A 19,485-nucleotide genomic window follows, 5' to 3' on the forward strand; every position below is an offset into this window, starting at 1 on the left:
CGGAGACGGCCGGCCTGAGGCCCGGAGCCCGACTCCTGAGGGTCTGTGGCCGCCCCCTGCCCCGCCTGGGCCCCGGGGCTGCCACAGCCCTCCTGCGCTCAGCCCCCAAAGTCTGCGTCACCGTCCTGCTTCCTGACGAGAGTGGCCGGCCTCGAAGGTCAGAGCATTGGGGGGCTCCCAAGGCCAGGCGCCCGGCTGCCCCTTGCCCGCGTCCCCGGTCTGTTGTCTGGCCCGGCCCTGGCCTGGAATTCCCCCATGAAGCTTCCTATGGATGCTGAAGGCTCTTCAGTCTGTGATGACTTCCCTGAGGGGGCTCACATAGGGTTGGGGGGATTAGCTTCTACCGGGGGGGGGGGGTCAAGGCTCTGTGGGAACCTCCCTACCTCCAAAGTGCCCACTGGTGAGGGAGAGGGTTGGAGCCTGAAAGGGATTCCAGCCTCCAGCCCTGGTGAGCTCTGCACATAAGGCAGTGAGGGGAGGGAGGGGGACCCGGGGCCTCAGTTTCCCCATCTGTCCACAGCGCCTCGCATCTGCTTCTTCCCAGGAAGCCGGTTCTAGCTCCCTGCCCTCTCCCTTCTCCCATAGGAGTTTCTCTGAGCTCTATGAGATGTCACTGCAGGAACCTGGCCGCAGGGGGCTCCAAGGGCCCGGGTCCGAGGGGTCCCCAGGAGCAGGTCTGCTCCCAGTGACAGTCCAGATGCTTCATAGTCTGTGCCTACAGGATGGGTCCCCGGCACCCGGGCCCCTTCCGGGCCTCACGGAGGAGAGGACCGAGTTCCTGCACAGCCAGAGTGGTCACTCTCCCCTAAGGTCAGCATTGGCCCCTTTCTGAGCCCCCCTCAACCACCTCTCATTCCTTGCCCTGTTCCTATGCCATTTCTCTGGACAGTGTCTCCTCCTAATGGGGGCTGCCCCAGGGACAAGCTGGCATCTTTCCTGGTACCCTGACATCCCCCACACTCACTCTCCTTTCCCTTCTGGTCTCCCCAGCACCCTGGCAGACAGGGTCCCAGTCCTGCCAGATGCCACCCCAGACCTTCTCTTAGTTGCCACCCCTAAGCCCCCCCAGCCTGATCAGACCAGGGATGTGACTCCAGACAAGGTGAGTGCTCGTGGCCCCCCGGGGGCCAGGACTGGCAGGGAGGGGTGGGGAAGGCCGTGCATCCATATCCTCCCTGTGCCCCCCACTCAGGCTCTCCCCGATAGCTCTGCTGGACAAGAGGCTCTGGAGAACCCAACCCCGCTTCCCAGAGAGCTGAGTGACTCCTTCCTGCCCCGGACCCTCTCCTTAAGGAATTCTATCAGCAAGAGTAAGTGGCGCCCCAGATGGGACGAGGGGCCTCGCCCAGAGCCAGCGGGCAGCAGGAGGGCTGGGCTCCGGCCGAGCCAGGCCCACTCACCCAGCCTCTTTTCCTCTGCCCCTCTTAGTCCTGTCTGAGGCTGGAAGCGAGCCCCTGGAAGAGGAATGGAAATCCATCTCTGAGATCGCTTCTACCTGCAACAGCATCCTGGAGGCTCTCTCCCAGGAGGGTGAGCCCCGCGGGGCCTGGCTCCGGGGCAGGGGAGGGGGCGCATCTGGCCTGGGCTATTAGAATGTCCAGGGACAACAGGGCAGTCTAGACAGGTCCTGGCTGAGCGCCACTCCCTCACCCTTCCCTGGCCCATCTGTAAAATGGGGTTGTATGGGCGGCTTTTCTGCTCCCGGGCGGGTTGGAAGGAAGAGATTTTTGTCACCCTCGAAGCCGAAGCCATCTCGGTGTCGTCATCACAGGCCAGCAGGTGCCGGAGAGTGGAGATCCCAGGGAAGCCCCGAAAGCTGAGACCGAGTAAGGATCCCAGGCAGGGGCCCCGGGCCCGAGACTGGGCTCCAGGGGGGTGCTGGGCACCTTAGCTCCATTGCTGGGGCCTGAGAAGTGCCACCCCACAAGAAGGGAATTTGGCCCCCAATAACTGGGGAGCTCATGAGCTGCCACCCTTTGGACTCCAGGGCCGCCCAGGAGGGCTGGGAGGGCGGAGGGAGACCCCGCAGGTGCCGAGGCAGGTGGGCTCTGGCAGTTCCCCGTCTGCCAGGCTTCTCAAGCCCCCCTCCTTGCCCACAGCCCGTCCCCTGGAAGCCTGTCCGAGAAGGTCTCCCACCTGGAGAACATGCTGAAGAAGCTCCAGGATGACCTGCAGAAGGTGAGGAGGGAGGCCGGCTGGTGGAGGGTGGGACGGGCCCGGGCTCTGGCCACCCACCTCCATCCTGCCCGTCCCCCCAGGAGAAGGCAGACAAGGCGGCTCTGCAGGAGGAGGTTCGCAACCTGAGACACAACAACCGACGGCTCCAGGCAGAGTCCCAGAGTGCAGCCGCCCGCCTGCTCAGGGCCTCCCAGCAACTGGGCACCCCGGGCCCCTGACCCCCACCCCCACGGCCGAGCCCACGACCTGCCACCGGACACGGGAGGCCCCCTCGTCCCCGGATCTCCTCCCGCATCGCCTGAGCCCAGGCCGCTCTCGTGCTGGCACTCGGTGCCCTTTCCATCCGGCCCGAGAGGGGAAAGTGTGCCCTGTGGCTGCCCTTCCTGGAAACCTCAGGGACTTGTTGGAAGGGGGTCCAGCCCGCGTGTCCTCTGAAGCGAAGCCCCCCAATCCCTGGCCCTTCTAAGGACCCCCAACCTGTCTGTAAATTCTGTTCGGCCCAGGAGTCCTCAGTGTGACGAGTAAAGGCTGGCCCCGACCCCGCTAGCCACGGACAACCGAGGGCCACAGGGACCTGGAGGGGGGCTGGGCAGGGCCGGGGGGGGGGGGGGGGGGNGGCAGGATGGAAGCTGCCCCAGGGCTACCCTCTGAACGCAGGAGCAGGCGTGGAGGGATCCTAGAAACATCCATTTAGGGCAGTCTGGAAGGGGCTTCCGAGGCCCCCCTGGGCCAACCCCCTGTTTTCTAGAGGGGGAAGCAGGCCCAGAGAGGGCCAAAGACTTGAACAAGGCCCAGGACTCAGGAGTGACTGAACCAAAATTTGAACCCAAGTCTTTTGACTCCAAATCCAGCCTTTTCTCCCCTGGAAATTGGGTGGATCCTGGGCTGGCACGATCCCCCGTCAGAAGCCCCCCAGGCTCTGCCCCGTCCCTCCTGTGAGGGAGAGATTGGGCGGCATCCCCCCGTGCCCCTCACACGGAAATAAAGTCCTGGAGAGCCCTGTGTGCCTCCTCCTTCCCTGGGCCTCTCCGGGTCCTTCATCCCTGAATGTCCAGGTCCGCGCCAGCCCTCCCTTCCCTTTCTGTTCTCGTCTGGACCACCCCCTCCCCCCACCCCCATCCTTCTGGGCAGCCAGCTGGCAGCAGCCCTCGTCTCCCTCCGGCTCCCACAGGAGCTCTCACCATTTGGGGACAAATTAACCAAATACTCCTGGGCCTGGGTTCGAGTCTCTGCCTGGCGTGTCTCTAGGGGCGGCCCAGCCCACGCTCTACCTGGCTCCCACTCCACAAGGCACAGTGGACTCAGACCAGGCTGACCAGCTGAAAGGGGCCCCCCACGATCTGGCTCCAGGATTAGAACTTCAATGAGCTGCCCATTTTGGTCTAACCCTAACCCTAACTCCGCAGCGTTCTGGGGATTTCGCTCCCCCTCCCCCCAGGCCTTCTCCCCCCTTTCTTCGCTGCAGACTGAGAGGCCTTTTGTCCGTCCCTTCAGCAGGAAGCCCCCAAGGGAGAGACGGAGGCCTCTTTCTTCCCATCTCGGGGCTGTCCCACCCAAACACCACAAGGAGGCCAAGCACGCAGGGAACAAACGGCTTTATTTACTGGGGTTCGAGTCACATGAGGCTGGAAGGAAAGTCTCCTGAGGGCTGAGAGGGAGCAGGAGAGGGTGGGCTCTCTTGCCTGGAGGCCCGCATTCTTTGGCAGAGGCCATCGGAGGCCTCCGCAGGCCGGAGGGGGAATGCTGGGGCTCCCCCCCTCCTCACGGGAGGCCTGTCCTCCCCAGTGTCCTGGGACACGTGTGCCCGCCTTCTCTCTTCTCCAGTCTTTCGGGGCTCCCCCCCTCCACGGGGGACTCCTGCGCCCTCCTTTGCCCTGAGTGGCCTGGCAGGAGTGCTCTTGGCCTTGGAGGGATGGTGGAGATAGTGTTGCTGAACAGGCCATGGAGAAGGTGGATTCTCCAGCGGGCCTCAAGCTAGAAGGGAGCCAGGTCTGGGCTCCCTCCTACAGGATCCCCACCAGGCCGGGGACTGGGCAGCCTTGGCCGGAAGACCTCTGGAGACGGGGAGCTCATCCCTCCCAGGGCAGAGCTGATGGGCCTCCCGTGCCCTCCGTGCCCCCCCTCCACGGCCCCTACTTCTGGCCGCTGGGCCTAGCCAGGAAGAGGCCAATCCCTTTTGCACAGGAGAGTCCATCAGATGCTTGAGGCTCTCGGGTTTGCTGTCCAGTCACGGCCCTCTCTCCATGATGCCTTTTGGGGTTTTCTTGGCAAAGATCCTGCAGCGGTTGGCCATTTCCTTCTCCAGCTCATTTGACAGATGGAGAAACTGAGGCAAAAGCTCTCGGGTATCTCTCTCCAATCCCAGGCCTCTCTTCAAGGTAAACGGCTTCGGGTCACTCAACCTTTCAACCCACTTCGCCGTGGGGGACACTTCTGGGCCCCCTAGACATGCAGGCCTGCCTCTGCCTCTGTTTCCAGAGAAGAGCATGGCTGAGGGCTGGCCCAGTCTTCTGACTCTGAATCTCAGGCTCTTTCCACACGGAGTCTATCACTCCATCGGTGGCCCTCCATCCACTGGGCATTGAGTCACCTTCTCTTCCAGGGCCCCTCGGGGCTGACTCACTTCCTCCAGCTTCTTCTTCTGCTCCGAGTCCTGGCCCCGAGTCTCGGCTCAGAGGCTTCCTCATGGACGCTGCCGCCATGTTTGGGTGAGGAGCACCCCTGCCCGCCGCCTCTGCAGCCCCTCTAGAGGCAGGGGGGCCACAGTCCTCCCTACTGAGCTCAGGGAGCCATGGGGGGGGGGACTGCCCATGGGGACGGCTCCATTAGCAAATGGGATCCCATCAGCACGTGGCTGTGTGGCCTCACTATCTCCGGCTGGCCCTCCCAGCGCTGACATTATGGGAATTTTCTGTAGGACAGAAAAGAGAACAGGGTCTCCGGGAGTCCGTCAGAAGTCCTCCTGGGGGCCAGCTATGAAGTCTGTGTAACTCCCTTAATGCCCCTAAGCCTCAGTCTCCTCACGGGTAAAACGGGGACAATGATGCCGCTGTCTCCTGGCTGGTAAATGTTTATTGTTACTCGGTTTCTCCTCCCAGAGCAGGTTGGAGTGACCTTGGATAAGTCACTTTCTCTTATCTTAATGGTTTCTGCTCTGGGGGCACATCGAGCCACCAGACAATCCCTAGGAATGGGGAGAAAAGAGCAAAAGACCCCAGCAAGTCCTGGGGTCAACCCAGTGTCCTATGAACGCATCCGGACCAGGCGACAGTCCTGGGTCACAGGCCTCGAAGAGTTGGAGGAGATGTCTCCGTCGGGCCACCCTGCCTGGCTGGCTGCATGCAGAGCTCTTCGCGGAGGGGGAAGAGAAAGAAGGGAAACTGAGTCACAACGCCCGAGGGGTGGGGGAAATGGGGGAAGAGCATGTCTTGGGGGCGGAACCATTGGAGGCCCCGCCCCAGAGACAGGAGGCCCGCCCACCTCTGGGAGCCCGAATTCTTTGCATGGAGCATTTCCAACTCGGCAAATAAGGAGGAGGGGCTCTCGGCGTAGCCCCGCCCAGAACCCCACCCCTTCTCACGGCGGGGATGGGCGGTCAGTGCGCATGCCGCTACTTGGTCAGTGCGCATGCCGCTACTCCAGCTCCCATCTTCTCTCGGGGTCACTTCCTGTCCACTCGGACAGTCCAGGCCAGCAGAAGCAGCAGCCAACCAGGGACTTTGCATATTTCCTTGGGAACTTTCAAGCACCCTCTTCCCCTCCCACCTTGTAGCGCACAACCCCATATAGTACGCATGCGCAAAAAGGAAGCTCCCGTCATTCTCAGACACATGCCGGGGTGGGTGTGATAACTTATAAAACAAATTTTGCTAGACGCATGCGCCTTAAGTGGGGCCGGTTGACGCGCAGCCAGGGCATTGCGCACGCGCCAGAAGCTGCCCTCAGTTGTCAGTCTCAGAGCGCAGCGGAGGGGACCAGAACCCTGAACGTGGTCGGCAGCCCGCCCCCCAGTTCAGGGTAGAGGCAACACTTGGTCAAGCTGCCTCACCGGGGGTAGGAGGTGCCGGGACTGGCCATCCGAGCCTGGAGTCATCCAAACCGGGGCTGGGCTGCTCGGGAGGGAGCTCCTGGGGATCGAGTCAATGCAGTCGGAACACCAGGCGTTTGGAGAGACCTTTATTAGTTGAGTAAAAAGCAGTCCAGCCAACCACTTGGAGAAGAGATGGCGGGGCCCCCGGCCCACCTCTTGTGGTCCCCCACCACAGGGGCGATCTGCCCTAGGAAGGCACTTGAAGAAAGGGGCTCCCCCTCTTCTCCTGGAAGCCTAGTAAGGGGGACCCTCACCCTGCCCAGCTCCCTCTGCCCGCTCCCGGGGAAAGGAGCTGGAGGGCCCTTGGCAGAGCTGTCTAAATGCTGTTAAGGACACTGGTGTCAGGCGCAAAGTGAAAGGAAGGGCATAGAGCTTGGCCCAGTTTAACCGAAGCCCAGTGGAAGGTGCTTAGGGAGGGGGTGTTACCTCAAACCCAGCTCCATGGCATGGGGAGAAGACCTGGTGAGGGTCCCCCAGCCCTCCATCCCCAGGTCCAGGGAGCCACCAGACAGGGGAGGGTCATTCACTGGGAGCTACAGGCAGAGTCCTCCCCAGCCCCCCATTGACCCCCTTCTTCAGAGGAGTTAATGCTTTTACTTAAGCACCTCCAAAATGGAGATATACTGCAGATAAAATATTGAAACAGGGTTCACTCCTCCCAGCCCGAGGGAAGACAGCCCCCCCAAGAGAAATTCAAGGGAATAAAAGTGGCGTCAGCGGCCCATGGCATCCAGAGGTGGAATCCGGGGGGACCAGCTGTCCCCCACTGGCCCGGGGCTCAGGGTCCCCCGGACACCCATCAGCCTTACTTAAGAGCTGATCTGACTTAGGAAGGCCGATATGTCCAAATCCCCCATGGAGGGGAAGACTTCATCTGCCCCCAGCAGACCGTTGGCGAGCCCCGAGGCCCCCGGAGGAGCTGGGGTTGGCTCGGGGGGCCGCTGAGACCCTGTCATAAGGCGGGTGATTGACTCGGGGTATTCCATCAGCATGGGCTCCCCTGAGGGCCCAGGCCCTTCGAGGGTCCCTGGCATCCCCTGGTTCAGCAGCTGTTGGAACTCCGAATTGTCGATGGCTGCCAGGTTGGTGTAGGTGCTGTCAGGGTCAGCCAGAATCTCGGCCAGATCTCCATCTGTATCAAACTGCAGCCCCAGCAGGGCCTCGGACAGCGTTCCCTCCCCAGCCTGGGAGATGGGTGGCAGGGCAGGGGCAGTCGTGGGGGGGGCTGGAACCAGGGAGGGGGCTGGCGTAGAGGCAGGGGCCAGGGCTGGGGCTGGGACATGGCCAGCTGGAAAGACCATGGGAGAAAGCTCCTCCAGGTTGATGGTACTGAGGGATGGTGGGAAGGTGTAGGGCTGGGGCACTGAGGAAGGCAGGCCAGGAAGGATACCTAGGGAGACCGGGGTGGGTGGAGAAGAGAGAGAGAAATCATCACCAACCATGCCCAAGGCTGATCCATCTCCCCCTTCCTTCTGCCCCTCAGGAATCCTCTCGGGCAGCCAGGCCCCTTCTCTGGTCTGATCTCAGGACCTAACTGAACTGAGAGAGACCACCTAGCATCCACTTAACAGATGGGGCAACTGCTGCAGAGCCTTCTCTTCCCACAGCCCCCGGGCAAGTTCCCAAGACGACAAGCCTCCAGCCCAGGCTGGCCAACCCGCAGCCAACCCCAGCTGAAGCCTGGGCTCCAACAAGTGTCCTTGCCTGATCTGAGGTGGGCACGAGCCTCACCTGGGGGTTTGGGAGCAGAGGCTGTGGTGCGGGAGGGCACGGCGATGCGTCTGGGGGGTGTCCAGGTATCAGGATTGCCTGCTGGATGGAGAAAGGATGTTAGTTAGTCCTGGAAGCCCTCCCCAGCCTCACCCCTGGCCTCCCCTGCTGTCAGGCCTCACCACTGAAAGGGCTCGTCTTCATGATGTTCTTAAAGGTGCCCAACGTCCTCTTGCGTTTCTCTTCAATTCTGTGTCGATCGTCTGGGTGGAGAAGACAGGACGAGGACGATGGGATCCCACGGCCCCCTCCAGCAGGACCCCCCCCAGCCTGCCCTCCTGGAGGCCGGGGTTGGTTCTGTCTTTCCTGATGAGTGACAAGTGCCAAAGAAGAGGCATTTGTCCACCTTATCCCAGAAACTTTGGGGGGGGAGGTGGCGGCGGTGTGAGTGACGGGGACAATGAAGTCAGCCCATCTTCTGAGAGACCATTGATCAGTGACCTCGCAATTATTTCTTGAATGCACCCTGTGGGCCAAGTACCTGGCCAGGAGCTGGGCTAACAGGCCCACTGGTGTATAGGGCAGTGGAGGTCACAGGGTCACCCCAAAAACCTGCCTCACTCCTCTGTTCATTGGCGGGGCCCTGCGGCTCTTCCATCTATCCTCTCTTGCCCTCCCCACCAGCAAACAAGTCAGATCCTCAAACGTCGTAGGAGAGTTTACGCTGGGCCAGGCCCAGGGTACACAGATGAAGGCAAGCACACAGAGGGGAGGTGGGCCCATTCTTGGGACAAGAGACTGCCATCGAGGCTTCTGGAGCAAGAGAACAACATGACCAGACGAGGCCTCCTTTTGCGCTGATGGGGAGGAGAGAAGCCTGAGGTAGGAGGACTGATGAGGAGACACCAGGAAGACTTCATCCCAAGAGCAGTGGCCCCACAGAGGCACCTGCTGGGCGTGTGCGGGGATTCCTTTTGTCTGAGGCCACAGTCAGGGGGAGCCCAGATGGGAAGATGGTGACGAGGTTTGGCATTCCAATGGATATGCTGGGAGGAGGAAAGGGGTGCCCTGGACAACTAGGGAATCTTGGGAGAGTGATGGCTTTGGGGAAAAGACAGGCCACTGGACAGCTGGCGATGGAGATTAGGACTCAAGAGATCAGGGCTGGACACACAGACTTCTACACGGAGCCACAGTGGAACCATCCACCAGGGAGCCGAGTAGGAAAGCAAGAGTGATCGTGGTGGGAGGAGAGGGCCCTGGGCAGACTTCAGGAGCCCCCTCAGTTGGAGAGAAGGGATATGACCTGGCAGGAACCTGAGGAGGAGCCTTCCTTCCTCCTTATCTGGCCTGTCCACCCCCAGCACCCCGCCCTTAAAATCTGTCTTTTCCACGGCTGCCAAAGGCCTGGTATCACTTGCCTGTTCACAACCCTTCAACGGTGCCCGCCTGAAGCCCTACAGCTCGCCAAACAAAGCCTGCCCGGCCTTGGACTCTGACTGACCTTAGCAGCCCAAAGTTCAACGGAATTCCATAAACACCGATTACCTATCTGCGATGTGCAGGACACTGTTTAGACATGAAAGAGCCCCCAGCTGCCAGAAGCTCTCTGCTGGGAGGCTGGAAAGCTCAAAGGTGGGGTCTGAGGTGGGGTGGGCAGAAGATGCAGAGAAAAGAGATGCAAAGCCTCCACTTTATGTCTATTTTCTATGTGAGGGACAGACCAAAGATAGGTGATAGAGTCTAAAGCAGTGATTCCCAAAGTGGGCGCCACTGCCCCCTGGTGGGTGCTGCAGCGATCCAGGGAGCTGGTGATGGCTACACTTTTTTGATATTCTGAGTTCAATAAATAGTTTCATAATTTCAAAGTTCAATGTTTCTAATTACACCTTTCTTTACTATATTTTATGAAAAAGATAGAAACAATACATATATCTTTCCTATTAATTGCTATTAAAATTTTTAAAAGTTTAATTCCCAGGGGGCTAAGTAATATTTTTTCTGGAAAGGGGGCAGCAGGCCAAAAAAGTTTGGGAACCCCTGGTCAAAAGTAAGCTAAGGGGTCAGGAGAGAAGTAGGTGCCTGGCAGAGCTGGCTCAATCCGTGGCAGCAGGCCCAGCTTGACTCCACTCTTGGGTATTCAGGGATTTGGTGGGGGCCCATCCTGGCCAGGGGAGGGCAGTTGCGGGACTGGAGACAGCCAAATGTCCTGACTTCCAGAAAAGGGAAGAGCCTGGACACTAGAAACCTTAGACCAGGGAGCCCAAGGGACAGCCTTCCCCCACCTGAGGGGAAGGGATCTGTGACGCCTCCATCTCACCCTTCTCTGCTCAGAGGCAGGCGACAACAGGGACAGGAGCAGCCCAGGGAGTGGTTGGTTTGGGTGAGTTCTACACACACAGACAAGGGGAGGCAGCCCCGGGGGCAGCAAGGCCACAAGAAGAGACCCCGGTAACATTTTTAGGTAGATTTTGCTCAACTAAGTTCATTTCCTTTTCTGAAAAATTCCTGGTGCTCCATGAGAGGAAGGCCAAAGTGCATGAGGAAAGGGGGGGCGGGGGATGAGGGGGGCAGCGCTTGTGATCTCCCTGCTGAGGAAACTCCCTCTCCTGATATCAGCAAGCCATCTCCTTCTCTGAATCTGGAGGCGAGGGACTTGGTCAGGGTCACTGGGGCAGGCCTGAAAGGCAGGTCTCCCAGCTGTCTAGCCACAGCACCACAACCACCTCTGCAGATACGGATGAGCGCAGATGGCTCGGGATGGAGAGGACGCCGATCTGCCCCCCTGGATGGTCAGTCTAATGAAGCGGGAATCTGATTGAACTAACCCTGACCCACATCTGGAGCAGCTGGGAGTCAGGCCATTGATAGACACCATCAATTTACCTCATTGGCAGCGGGAAGTCCTACCCTGGGGTTCGACAGCCTGGCAGGAAACACTGCCTGAGAAGACTCAGGAGTCTCAGTGGATCCTCTGGGACACAGTAGCGGGCGGTGGACAGCTCCTTCACCCGAGTTAAGGGTGAAGTTCTGGTAGCCAGAATGAGGGAGGCCGTCCATCACCCCTCAGGCTATTTGCATTAGTGGGTGCCATATTTGGGGAAGGCCATGAACAAAGCTGGGGAGTCACTGGAAGGAAATGGGGATGGTTAGCCTAGAGCAGATGGGGGTGAAGTGGGAGACAGGACAGACTTTTGAGTATCTGAAGGGCCGTCCCATGGAAGGGGCACCCAGGCTTGTTTTGTTCGGCTCTAGAGAAGAGCACAAGAACCCACGGGTGGAAGAGGCTGATAGCAGCCTGAGACTGGGAACCTCTTCTGGACAGACAGATGGATCCAAGGAAGGGGCAACTGGGGTACCCTGAACTTCATTCAAGGCCCTCCAGCAAGGGCTGAACGACTCCATGCTGAGCCTGTGATACAAACTATGCCAGAGGACCTGCAAGGACCCTCCTGCCCTGAGAGTGACTGGGGAGCCGGCAGTGACCAGATCAAGGCCCCTAGGACAGCAAGGGGAGCTAGGAAGACTGAGACAGATCAGAATGGGGTAGGGGTACGAATGCATGGAGATGAGAGCAGAGAACAGGCCCCCTGGATGGGGGCAGGAGACAGTGCTTTAGGGCTGGGGAGGCCCAGAAATGCCGGCAGATAAGAGGGTGTGAAAACAAGAAGGTCCTTCAAGCTCAGAGGCCAGGCGGTCCTGCATGGTCCATCAGAACCAAGGTGGGAAGCTGGCCCCAGGGTCTCCTCCTTCCAGGGCCTCTAGGCTGGGGCACATGGGCAGAGAGACGGTTCTTTGATTCCAGTTTCCTTGGTCTCCTCCTTAATCCTAGCATTTTCAACATTAAGGGGAGTCTTTGCTCCAGGGACTGCCCAAGGCACCCTCAACACAAAGGTACCCTTCACTGCCTGGCCCCAGCCTACCTTTCCAGCCCCAACGGCCACTCCTCCCACCTGTGTGTGACTAAATCTCCCACCTCCAGGCCCATCTCTTCCCACTTCCCCAGGCACACCCTCACAGAACCCCTACTTTCTTCAAGACTTGGCTCCACCAGGCCTACAGGTGGGAAGTTCAGGGTTCGAATCTGGCCTCAGATACTTCCTGTGTGATCCTGGGCAAGTCACTTAACCCCAATTGCCTAGCCCTTATTGCTCTTCTGCCCTGGAACCAAAACTTAGTATTGATTCTAAGACAGAAGGGAAGGGCTTAAAAAAACAACAGAAAAAGTGCCTGTGCAGGCCGTGCTGCTAGGATGCGCCCTACCAAACTGCCTCACTTTGTTCTGCGAAGGTTCCCTACATGGCACGTCACCTTATCGGAGGACACAGACTGTTTCACTGTCTCTCCATGCCCCCAGCACAGTGCCAGGCACACAGCAGGCACTTACCAAATGCCTGTTTCAGAATCCTGATTCTCAGAGGTTCAGAACTCGAATGCAGAGCCCAGAATGCCCAAGGGGCCTAAACTCTGCCAGGAGATCAGGTCCAGGCAAGTGAGTGATTTATCTAGCAGCTGGATGAAGGAGGGACCTGGAGGCGGCGAGGCAGGTGGGTGTGGGGGGAGGCCAGAGATGCCAGCGGACAATCGCCAGGCAGCCCGGGCACTAATTGGCTCTGACAAGGAGAGTCACGAACTCTAAGCTTTTGAACATGGAAGACGGGCTGATGGGGGAGCCCAGAGCAAAGGGGGGGGCTCCGAAGACCTGAGCGCAGGCAGAGCCCCAACCCATGTGGCCAGGCCACAGCGGGCCTTGGGGGAGCCTGGAGCCCAGCCCCCGTACCTGTGTCTGGCAGATACTGGAACTCCATGGGCTCGCTGAGCTCCCGGTCAGAAGGCCGCCGAAGCTGCATGTGGACCCGCACGGGGGCCTGTAAGGCGGCCTCGGCGTATGGCGGCGTGCGGAACACGATGGCCACCTGCCTGTGCACGTCGGCCTGGGAGAAGGATCCGCGCGCCTCCCATCCAGGCCCCGAGAAGCACACCTCGATGTCCTCTGTGGGGAGAGGAGAAGCTGAGCGTGGGCCCCGCCCCGGCCCCCTCCCCCGGCCCGGCCCGCTCCGTGCCCAGCTCGCACTGACCTTTCTGCACCTTGTCGCACAGGAGGAAGATCTCGTCCCCACCCAGGCAGCTCCCCGAGTTGCGGTTCACACGGCAGATCTTCAGCTCCGCGGTGTTGGGGGCCCCTGAGGGGCAGAGAGAGCAAGAGGCCCTCTACAGTCTGAGCCTCCTATGGGGTCCGGGGCCTTGGCTGCCCAGTCCTCCCCCAACAAGCACTGAGACTACTCTGGGTCACTCAGGCAGGAGCTTTTCTTCTCCCCAGCCCAGCCCCCAAGGACGAGAGACCTCAAATCCATCCGCCGCCTTCTAAGCTCCCAGCCCTCCCTCCCTCCCATCTTCTCCTGCCAGCTGGTGACTCAGCAGAGCACCAGACTTAGCGTTACAAAGCTCTGAGTTTGAATCCTGCCTCACCCACTAGCTGTGAGACCCTGGGCAAGTCACCTGGCTGCCTCCTGACTCAATTTCCTCATCTGTAAAATGAGGAAAATAAAAGCACTAACTTCCGGGTCTTTGTGGGGAACAAATATTAGTAAAGCTCTCTAGAGACTCAGGAGTGCCCGTGAGGGTCTCTTATGCGAACTGCCCCGGGTTAAACTACTCCACGCACTTGTGCTAACTTCCCATCATTTCTGTGTGTACGAGGGGTCTCCTCCCTTAGATAGTAAGCGAAGTGGGGATGGGGGGCGACCCTGTGTCCCAGGGCTCAGCCTGGTGCCTGGCCCCCAGCACATGCTTAATCCATACTTTCCTGGCACTGAGACACAGCTGGTGTTGTTCAGTCCTTTCTCGGTTGTGCCTGACTCTTCCTGAGCCCATTTGGGGTTTTCTTGGCAAAGATACTTGAGTCATTTCTCATTTCCTTCTCCAGCTCATTTTACAGATAAGGAAACTCAGGCCCACAGGGTGCCCAGGGTCACATAGCTACCCAGCATTTGAGGCTGGATTTGAACTCAGGACGATGCGTTTTCCTGACTCTAGCAACAGTGCTGTCTCTGCTGTACCACACAGTTGCCCAGGGACACGGGCACAGAGAATGAACCATCCCCTTTTCTACAGCCTCTGACATTGCTGTCTAACCCCTTCCCGTTCTAGTTTTTGAGACGAGAGTCGTGACTGATCCTTCTCACTTGTGTGCCACCTCCCAACCACAGGTGGTCCCCCAAGACTCTCTTCTCCCGAGCCCCAGTCCTACATCTTGAACCTTCCAATGCTGGATTTTTCTAATGACGTTTCCAACTGAATGGCATCTGATAGACACCTCAAACTCATCATCTCATTATTGAGGATGAGGATGCTAAACAATCACCCTAGTGCAACTATCAATAATATGGAAATGGCAGGGGGCAGCTGGGTAGCTCAGTGGATGGAGAGTCAGGCCTACAGAAGGGAGGTCCTGGGTCCAAATCTGGCCTCAGACACTTCCCAGCTGGGTGACCCTGGACAAGTCACTTGACCCCCATGGCCCACCCTGACCACTCTTCCACCTAGGAGCCAGTACACAGTGTTGACTCCAAGACAGAAGGTGAGGGCTTAAAAAAAAAATAATAATAATATGGAAACAGGTCTTGATCAATGATACATGTAAAACCCAGTGGAATTGTGTGTTGGGGGGGTTGGGGAGAGGGAAAGAACATGAATCATGTAACCATGGGAAAATATTCTAAATAAAATAAATTTAAAAAAAAAACACCTCGTCATTATGTGTAAGCCTGTCCTTTCTCCCTAGCATGACTGCTGGCTGACATGGTGGGTGCCATCACCATTCCAGGCACTCAGCTTCGCAATCCTCGAGTCACCTTCTGCTCTCCCCTCTCACTCCCTGCACAGTCAATAAGGTGCCAAGTCTCGTTGGGTCTGGTCCCACAATGATTCTCCTGTCTGTTCCTTTCTCCTTATTCCCACAACTTTTTAGCCTCTCGACCACTGCAACAATCTCCTTGTTGGTCCTCTCAATGCATTTTGCCCAGAGTTGTCAAGGTATCCTTCTCAAAATGCCACGTCCACCTGCCCGTCACTGCCCTGCTCTGCAAGCTCTGGCTGCTCCTTTCTTTGGGACCAAGTACTAACTCCTTTGCTGGCATGGGAGGCCCCTTCTATAATCCCTTGTTTCCTGCAAGGTTCTCCCCAATCCCCATGTCCTACAGGAGGCCTTGGCTGGCTCCCAACAGCTGTTCGTGCTTTCTCTCCCTCCCTCCCTCCCTGCACAGATGATGTGCTGACTTCTTTGTGGGCGAGTTGCCTCCTCCCCAGTAAAGCTGAGCTTCTTGAGGGTAGACAGGGTTTGGACTCTGTCTTTGCATCCCCAGTGCCCAGCACAATGCCTGGCACAGAGCATTTAACAAGATCATAGATCTGGGGCTGGAGAGGGTGGAAGATAATCTCATTCTACAGAAGCAGAAGCTGTGACACAGAGAGATTGAAAATGTGCCCAAGAGCTAGTAAGTCTCTAAGGCTGGATTTGAATCCAAGTCTTTCTGACATTAGGTATAATGCTCTCTCTTCCATGATGCATTGGTTTAAAATAATGTAATAAAGGCTCTCCGCAAGAAGTCTACAATGGTCTTCAGTGGCCTGGTTCAGATTATTATTATTCCCCGTATGATCTTGGTTCACTCAACCTAGAACCGTTCAACATGATGCCACTAGGAGCTCAGACCTTCTCTCCTCGTATGTCCCAGGTATATCTACCCTCCCCACCCCCACTCCTGCCTCCAACTCAGCTCCAGCCTCCAGGTTTTCTCTCTCCAATCCAGCCTCCACAAGCTCTCATCCCAGAAAGCACAATTCAGACCCCATCATCCCTGTCCTCCTAGGAGATCTCCCCTCTTTTACCGGCCTCCCTAACAATGTCCAGCCTGGCTCCCTCCTGGCTTTTCCAGTCTTTCCCTTCTGGCCTTCCAGATGGGGCTCTGAGCTCCTTTCCTAAGGGGCAATGCTGTTTTCCGCCTCCCTACAGCCACACACACAGGCCACCAGTCATGTCTCACTCTTTGTCTCAGCCCAATTGCTGATCCCTCTCTCCCCTAAGGCTCTGCTGATACACATCCACCCCTCCTTGAGCCCCAAGGCTTCCTCTTTCACCAGCCTGCCCCTGGGCACTCGTCCACACTATCCTTTGCCCCATCCCACCCTAGTTGTTACTCTGCTTACCTGTGGGCATGTCATACTCCTCCCCAATGGGACACAGGATCCAAGAAGGCAAAGATGCCGTCTGGTTTCTGGCTTCTGTAGTCCTAGCATCCACCACCACATATTCCTTGCCACGGCTTAATGTTACCTGAGTTGAACTGACTGGATGTTCTCACTACAGCTTGGCCTCTCGAGGTCCCATCTATACTGTCCCTGCAGGGCTTCCTAACCATCCCTCTCTCCCTCCAGATATGGCCTTGGGCCCAGACTCCCCTCCCCTGCCTATCACTCACGGTTGTCATAGATGGGATGGGACAGGACAGGGGGCAGGACAAGGGGCCTGCCTGTAGAGTCCCGAATGGTCACTTGGAAGCAGAGCCGGACGGCATTCAGGTCATAGTCTCCCCGCTGTTCTTCCAGAGGAACTGTGGGAACAGGAGATGGTCACACCAGGGTGGCAAGGCTCCCACAGAACAGGAGCCACATAGCATTGCTGTGAGGCCAGAGGGAACCCAGGATGATGCTGAGGAGTCATGAGCACAGAGCCATGGGACAAGGAATCCCAGAGCTGGACCTAGAAGCAGGTATCCTAGGCAGCTGATTCTGCTCAAGAGGCTTTTGAATGACATTTTTAAAAAGTATAGACGATAAAAGTCAGATAATTACCCTCTGGGAGAGTTGCTAATTTGGGGGAAGGTCTGAAGGAAGGGCTGGTGGATAAGAGCTGAGACTATGGGGGTGGCATGGTTACAGCTATCCTGGTTCATCTTTCAGATGGGAGGTGGGGGACAGAAGGATTCCAGGGATGGCTGCACAGGGAAGGCAGAGGTCCCCTGGGACACACACACTGGGCACTGCTGGTGGAACTTCAATTTGGGAAGAAGCAAGAAAAGGGGCTCATGGACCATGTTCTTTGACATGGTGACCCAACTACTAAGCCTTCCCAAAACGTCAAAGCCAGAAACAAGAAGAGGTCTGAAACTCTCTCTGCTTTAGCCAAGGGGGGAGGGGGTTCATCAGCTGGAGAAGGCTGACAGCCCTCTGGCCTAGGAAGGAGATGGAATATTACTGGGTGGCAAGAAAGGGTGAACAGGAAGACTTCAGAGAAATATGGGAAGAATTGTGTGAATGGAAGCAGAACCAGAAGCAGGAAGACTGAGATCACCCAAAGCAAGCCGAGGCCATGGGGGCTGGGAAAAGGAGCAGTCAGACCTTCCCTCCTTGGCCATGGAGGTGTGGGGGATGACCAAGACCGAGTGTTGTGCTATCAGGCAGGAAGGGTTGGTTTGGAGGAGGGCGGTCCAACAACCAAATGCAGGATTTTCACAGGATTCTAATCCTTGATGGGGAGCCCAACAGTGAGAGGACTTGCTTAATGCGAGTAAGAAGCAAGTGAGTGAAATGGGGAAGCACCAGGGAGGGAGGCAAGGGCAGGGCTGGGCACTTTGGGCCCTGGCCAGACTGGCTGAGGAGCCTCTCACCATTGAAGGGGTTGTTGTTGGTCTGCATTCGGTGGGCAATGGCCTGCTCCAGATCTCGCTTCTTCACACACTGAATCCCCAGGTTCTGGAAGCTAACACCTCACACCTGTCAGCCTGCCCAGGATCCTGGGCTCCCGGGCCCCCAGGGCCTGCCCAGCCCAGTCCAGCCCTCGGACATCCTCTTCAGGCCTTCTCTACAAAGCCCCACTCGCCTGCCCAAAGCTCTCAGACTCTCAGGTTCCCCCTTTCTACTGCTCTGCTCTGGTTACTTTGTGGAATCCTGCTGGTTTCCTCTCCCCAAAATGAATGGGGCACTTTCTAGGACCCCTGCCCTGACTGCCCAACAACTCTTGGGTCCATGGGACAGAGATGGGCCTTCTCAAAGTACTCCCTCACCTGTGGATGCTGTGGTCAGGGCAGAGCTCAGCTTCATAGAAACCATCCCTACAGTCCTTCCCCACCAACTCATGAGGGTGAGGCCGGTGAGGAGGCTCCTTGGTCACCAGGGAGATTCGGACAGTCCCTGGTCCTGAGTAGCCATGGATCTTGGAGGAAATTAGAAGGTATGAGTCACCCCCTGGGGGGGGTGCGGAAGGAGGGGGTGTTTCACAGGCTCACAGAGGAGCCACAGTCACACTTAGAGCTTGCCTTCTGGTGGAGGTGGGGGTCCCAGCCTCTCAGTGTTCCCCAATGATGGGCCTTGGGGAGCTTGGCTTGTGGTAGGGAAATGACTGGGGATCTCAGCCTCCTAATCTGGACCTCAGGGAGGTGGTCTTCTGGCAGAGATGTGGGGGCCTAGTGTGGGTGTCAGCCCTCCAGTATCCCCCAGTGCCCCCCAATTCTGACCCCTGAGGAGGCCACCTTCTGGTGGGGGTAGGTTTGGGGTCTCAGTCCCCCAATGCCCCCCAGGAGGTTGCTTTCAAGCACAGATATGGGGCTCCCCTATGTCTCCCAGTGCTGGGCCTCAGGGAGCTGGCCCCTCCAACCCAGCCCCCCACTCAGGGGTGGGCTCACCTTGATGGTGGGGTGGGTCTTGGTGGTGTCCGTGCTGCGCTCCCCCGGGATGCTCCCTGCCGAGCGACCTTCACACTTGTAGCGGAAGCGCATCCCCCGCTGCTTAGGCTGCTCAATGATCTCCACGAAAGGGCCCCGGGTAGGGGGTGAATCTGGATGGGCAGGGCGGAGAGGGACGTCTCCCAGCTCAGCACCCCCAACTTCCGGGGACCCCCGGCCCTTCCCTGGCTCCCCGAGCCCCCCAACGTCGCCCACACTTACCTGAGGCAAAGATCATGGGTAACAGACCTGGAAAAGGGAAACTGAGTCAGGCACCTCCCCCTTCCCCTCCCCCACGCCCCGCCCCAAGTGGGGAGGGAGGCCAGAGCGCCCTGGGCCCCGCCCCGGCCCTGAAGGCGCCCTCCCTTCCCCCTCCCCGGTCAGAGGTCAGGCTCACCCTCCATGGCTGGGGTCCTGTGGGCGGGGCCGGGGTCGCAGCTGGAGCCCCCGCGGCGCGGCGCGCGCCCTAAGCCAGAGCCATTCGCCAGAGGCGGAAATGCGCGACGCGCGCTCGCGGCGTCACCGCTCGGAATGCGGAGCTGCGTCTGCGCACTAGAGCCGAGTGCGCAGGCGCGGGAAGTCTGCCTCCGCCAAGCGGAGAAAGATCTTGGTATCGAAGAGTGCCCGGCCCTGACCCGCCTCCCGGAGGCTAGTTTCAGACTTTATTTAGTTCTCCAGATCTCTTCTCCGAAGCGAAGAAGTCACGAATCCGGCACTAGGCAGAGGAAGCGCGGGGAGGGAGGGCCGCTGCTCTGATTGGCCGAGAGCGTGACGCCTGCGTGCTTG

General features: G+C 58.5%; 2 protein-coding genes across 4 annotated transcripts in view; one reads left to right on the forward strand and one right to left on the reverse strand.

Moving 5' to 3' along the window:
• The window catches only part of SIPA1 (signal-induced proliferation-associated 1), a 15,118-nt gene extending 12,356 nt beyond the window's left edge, over window positions 1–2,762 (forward strand). Inside the window, exons 4-11 of the mRNA XM_044682035.1 lie at window positions 6–157; window positions 586–810; window positions 991–1,102; window positions 1,193–1,310; window positions 1,429–1,530; window positions 1,772–1,826; window positions 2,100–2,178; window positions 2,259–2,762. Coding sequence (XP_044537970.1) covers window positions 6–157; window positions 586–810; window positions 991–1,102; window positions 1,193–1,310; window positions 1,429–1,530; window positions 1,772–1,826; window positions 2,100–2,178; window positions 2,259–2,396 — 981 coding nt within the window. The 3' untranslated portion in view covers window positions 2,397–2,762. The remainder of the gene's footprint in view (window positions 1–5; window positions 158–585; window positions 811–990; window positions 1,103–1,192; window positions 1,311–1,428; window positions 1,531–1,771; window positions 1,827–2,099; window positions 2,179–2,258) is intronic.
• Window positions 2,763–6,339: 3,577 nt separating this feature from the next.
• RELA (RELA proto-oncogene, NF-kB subunit) lies at window positions 6,340–19,219 on the reverse strand. 3 transcript variants are annotated; one of them, XM_044680527.1, is made up of 11 exons: window positions 19,097–19,219; window positions 18,922–18,948; window positions 18,661–18,812; window positions 18,043–18,191; window positions 17,647–17,738; window positions 16,459–16,590; window positions 13,057–13,161; window positions 12,759–12,971; window positions 8,161–8,241; window positions 8,000–8,077; window positions 6,340–7,631 (listed from the first exon to the last, which is right to left on the reverse strand). In XM_044680527.1, exons 1-11 carry the CDS (start codon window positions 19,101–19,103, stop codon window positions 7,078–7,080), a joined length of 1,590 nt encoding a protein of 529 aa, XP_044536462.1. In that variant the 5' UTR covers window positions 19,104–19,219; the 3' UTR covers window positions 6,340–7,077. The 3 variants fall into 3 exon arrangements, with proteins under 3 accessions (XP_044536462.1, XP_044536461.1, XP_044536460.1); XM_044680526.1 differs by having other exon boundaries at window positions 6,340–7,658; XM_044680525.1 differs by having other exon boundaries at window positions 6,340–7,658; window positions 8,000–8,080.
• Window positions 19,220–19,485: the final 266 nt, after the last annotated feature.

This window comes from Gracilinanus agilis, chromosome 6, assembly GCF_016433145.1.
Source record: "Gracilinanus agilis isolate LMUSP501 chromosome 6, AgileGrace, whole genome shotgun sequence".
Taxonomy (NCBI): Eukaryota; Metazoa; Chordata; class Mammalia; order Didelphimorphia; family Didelphidae; genus Gracilinanus; species Gracilinanus agilis.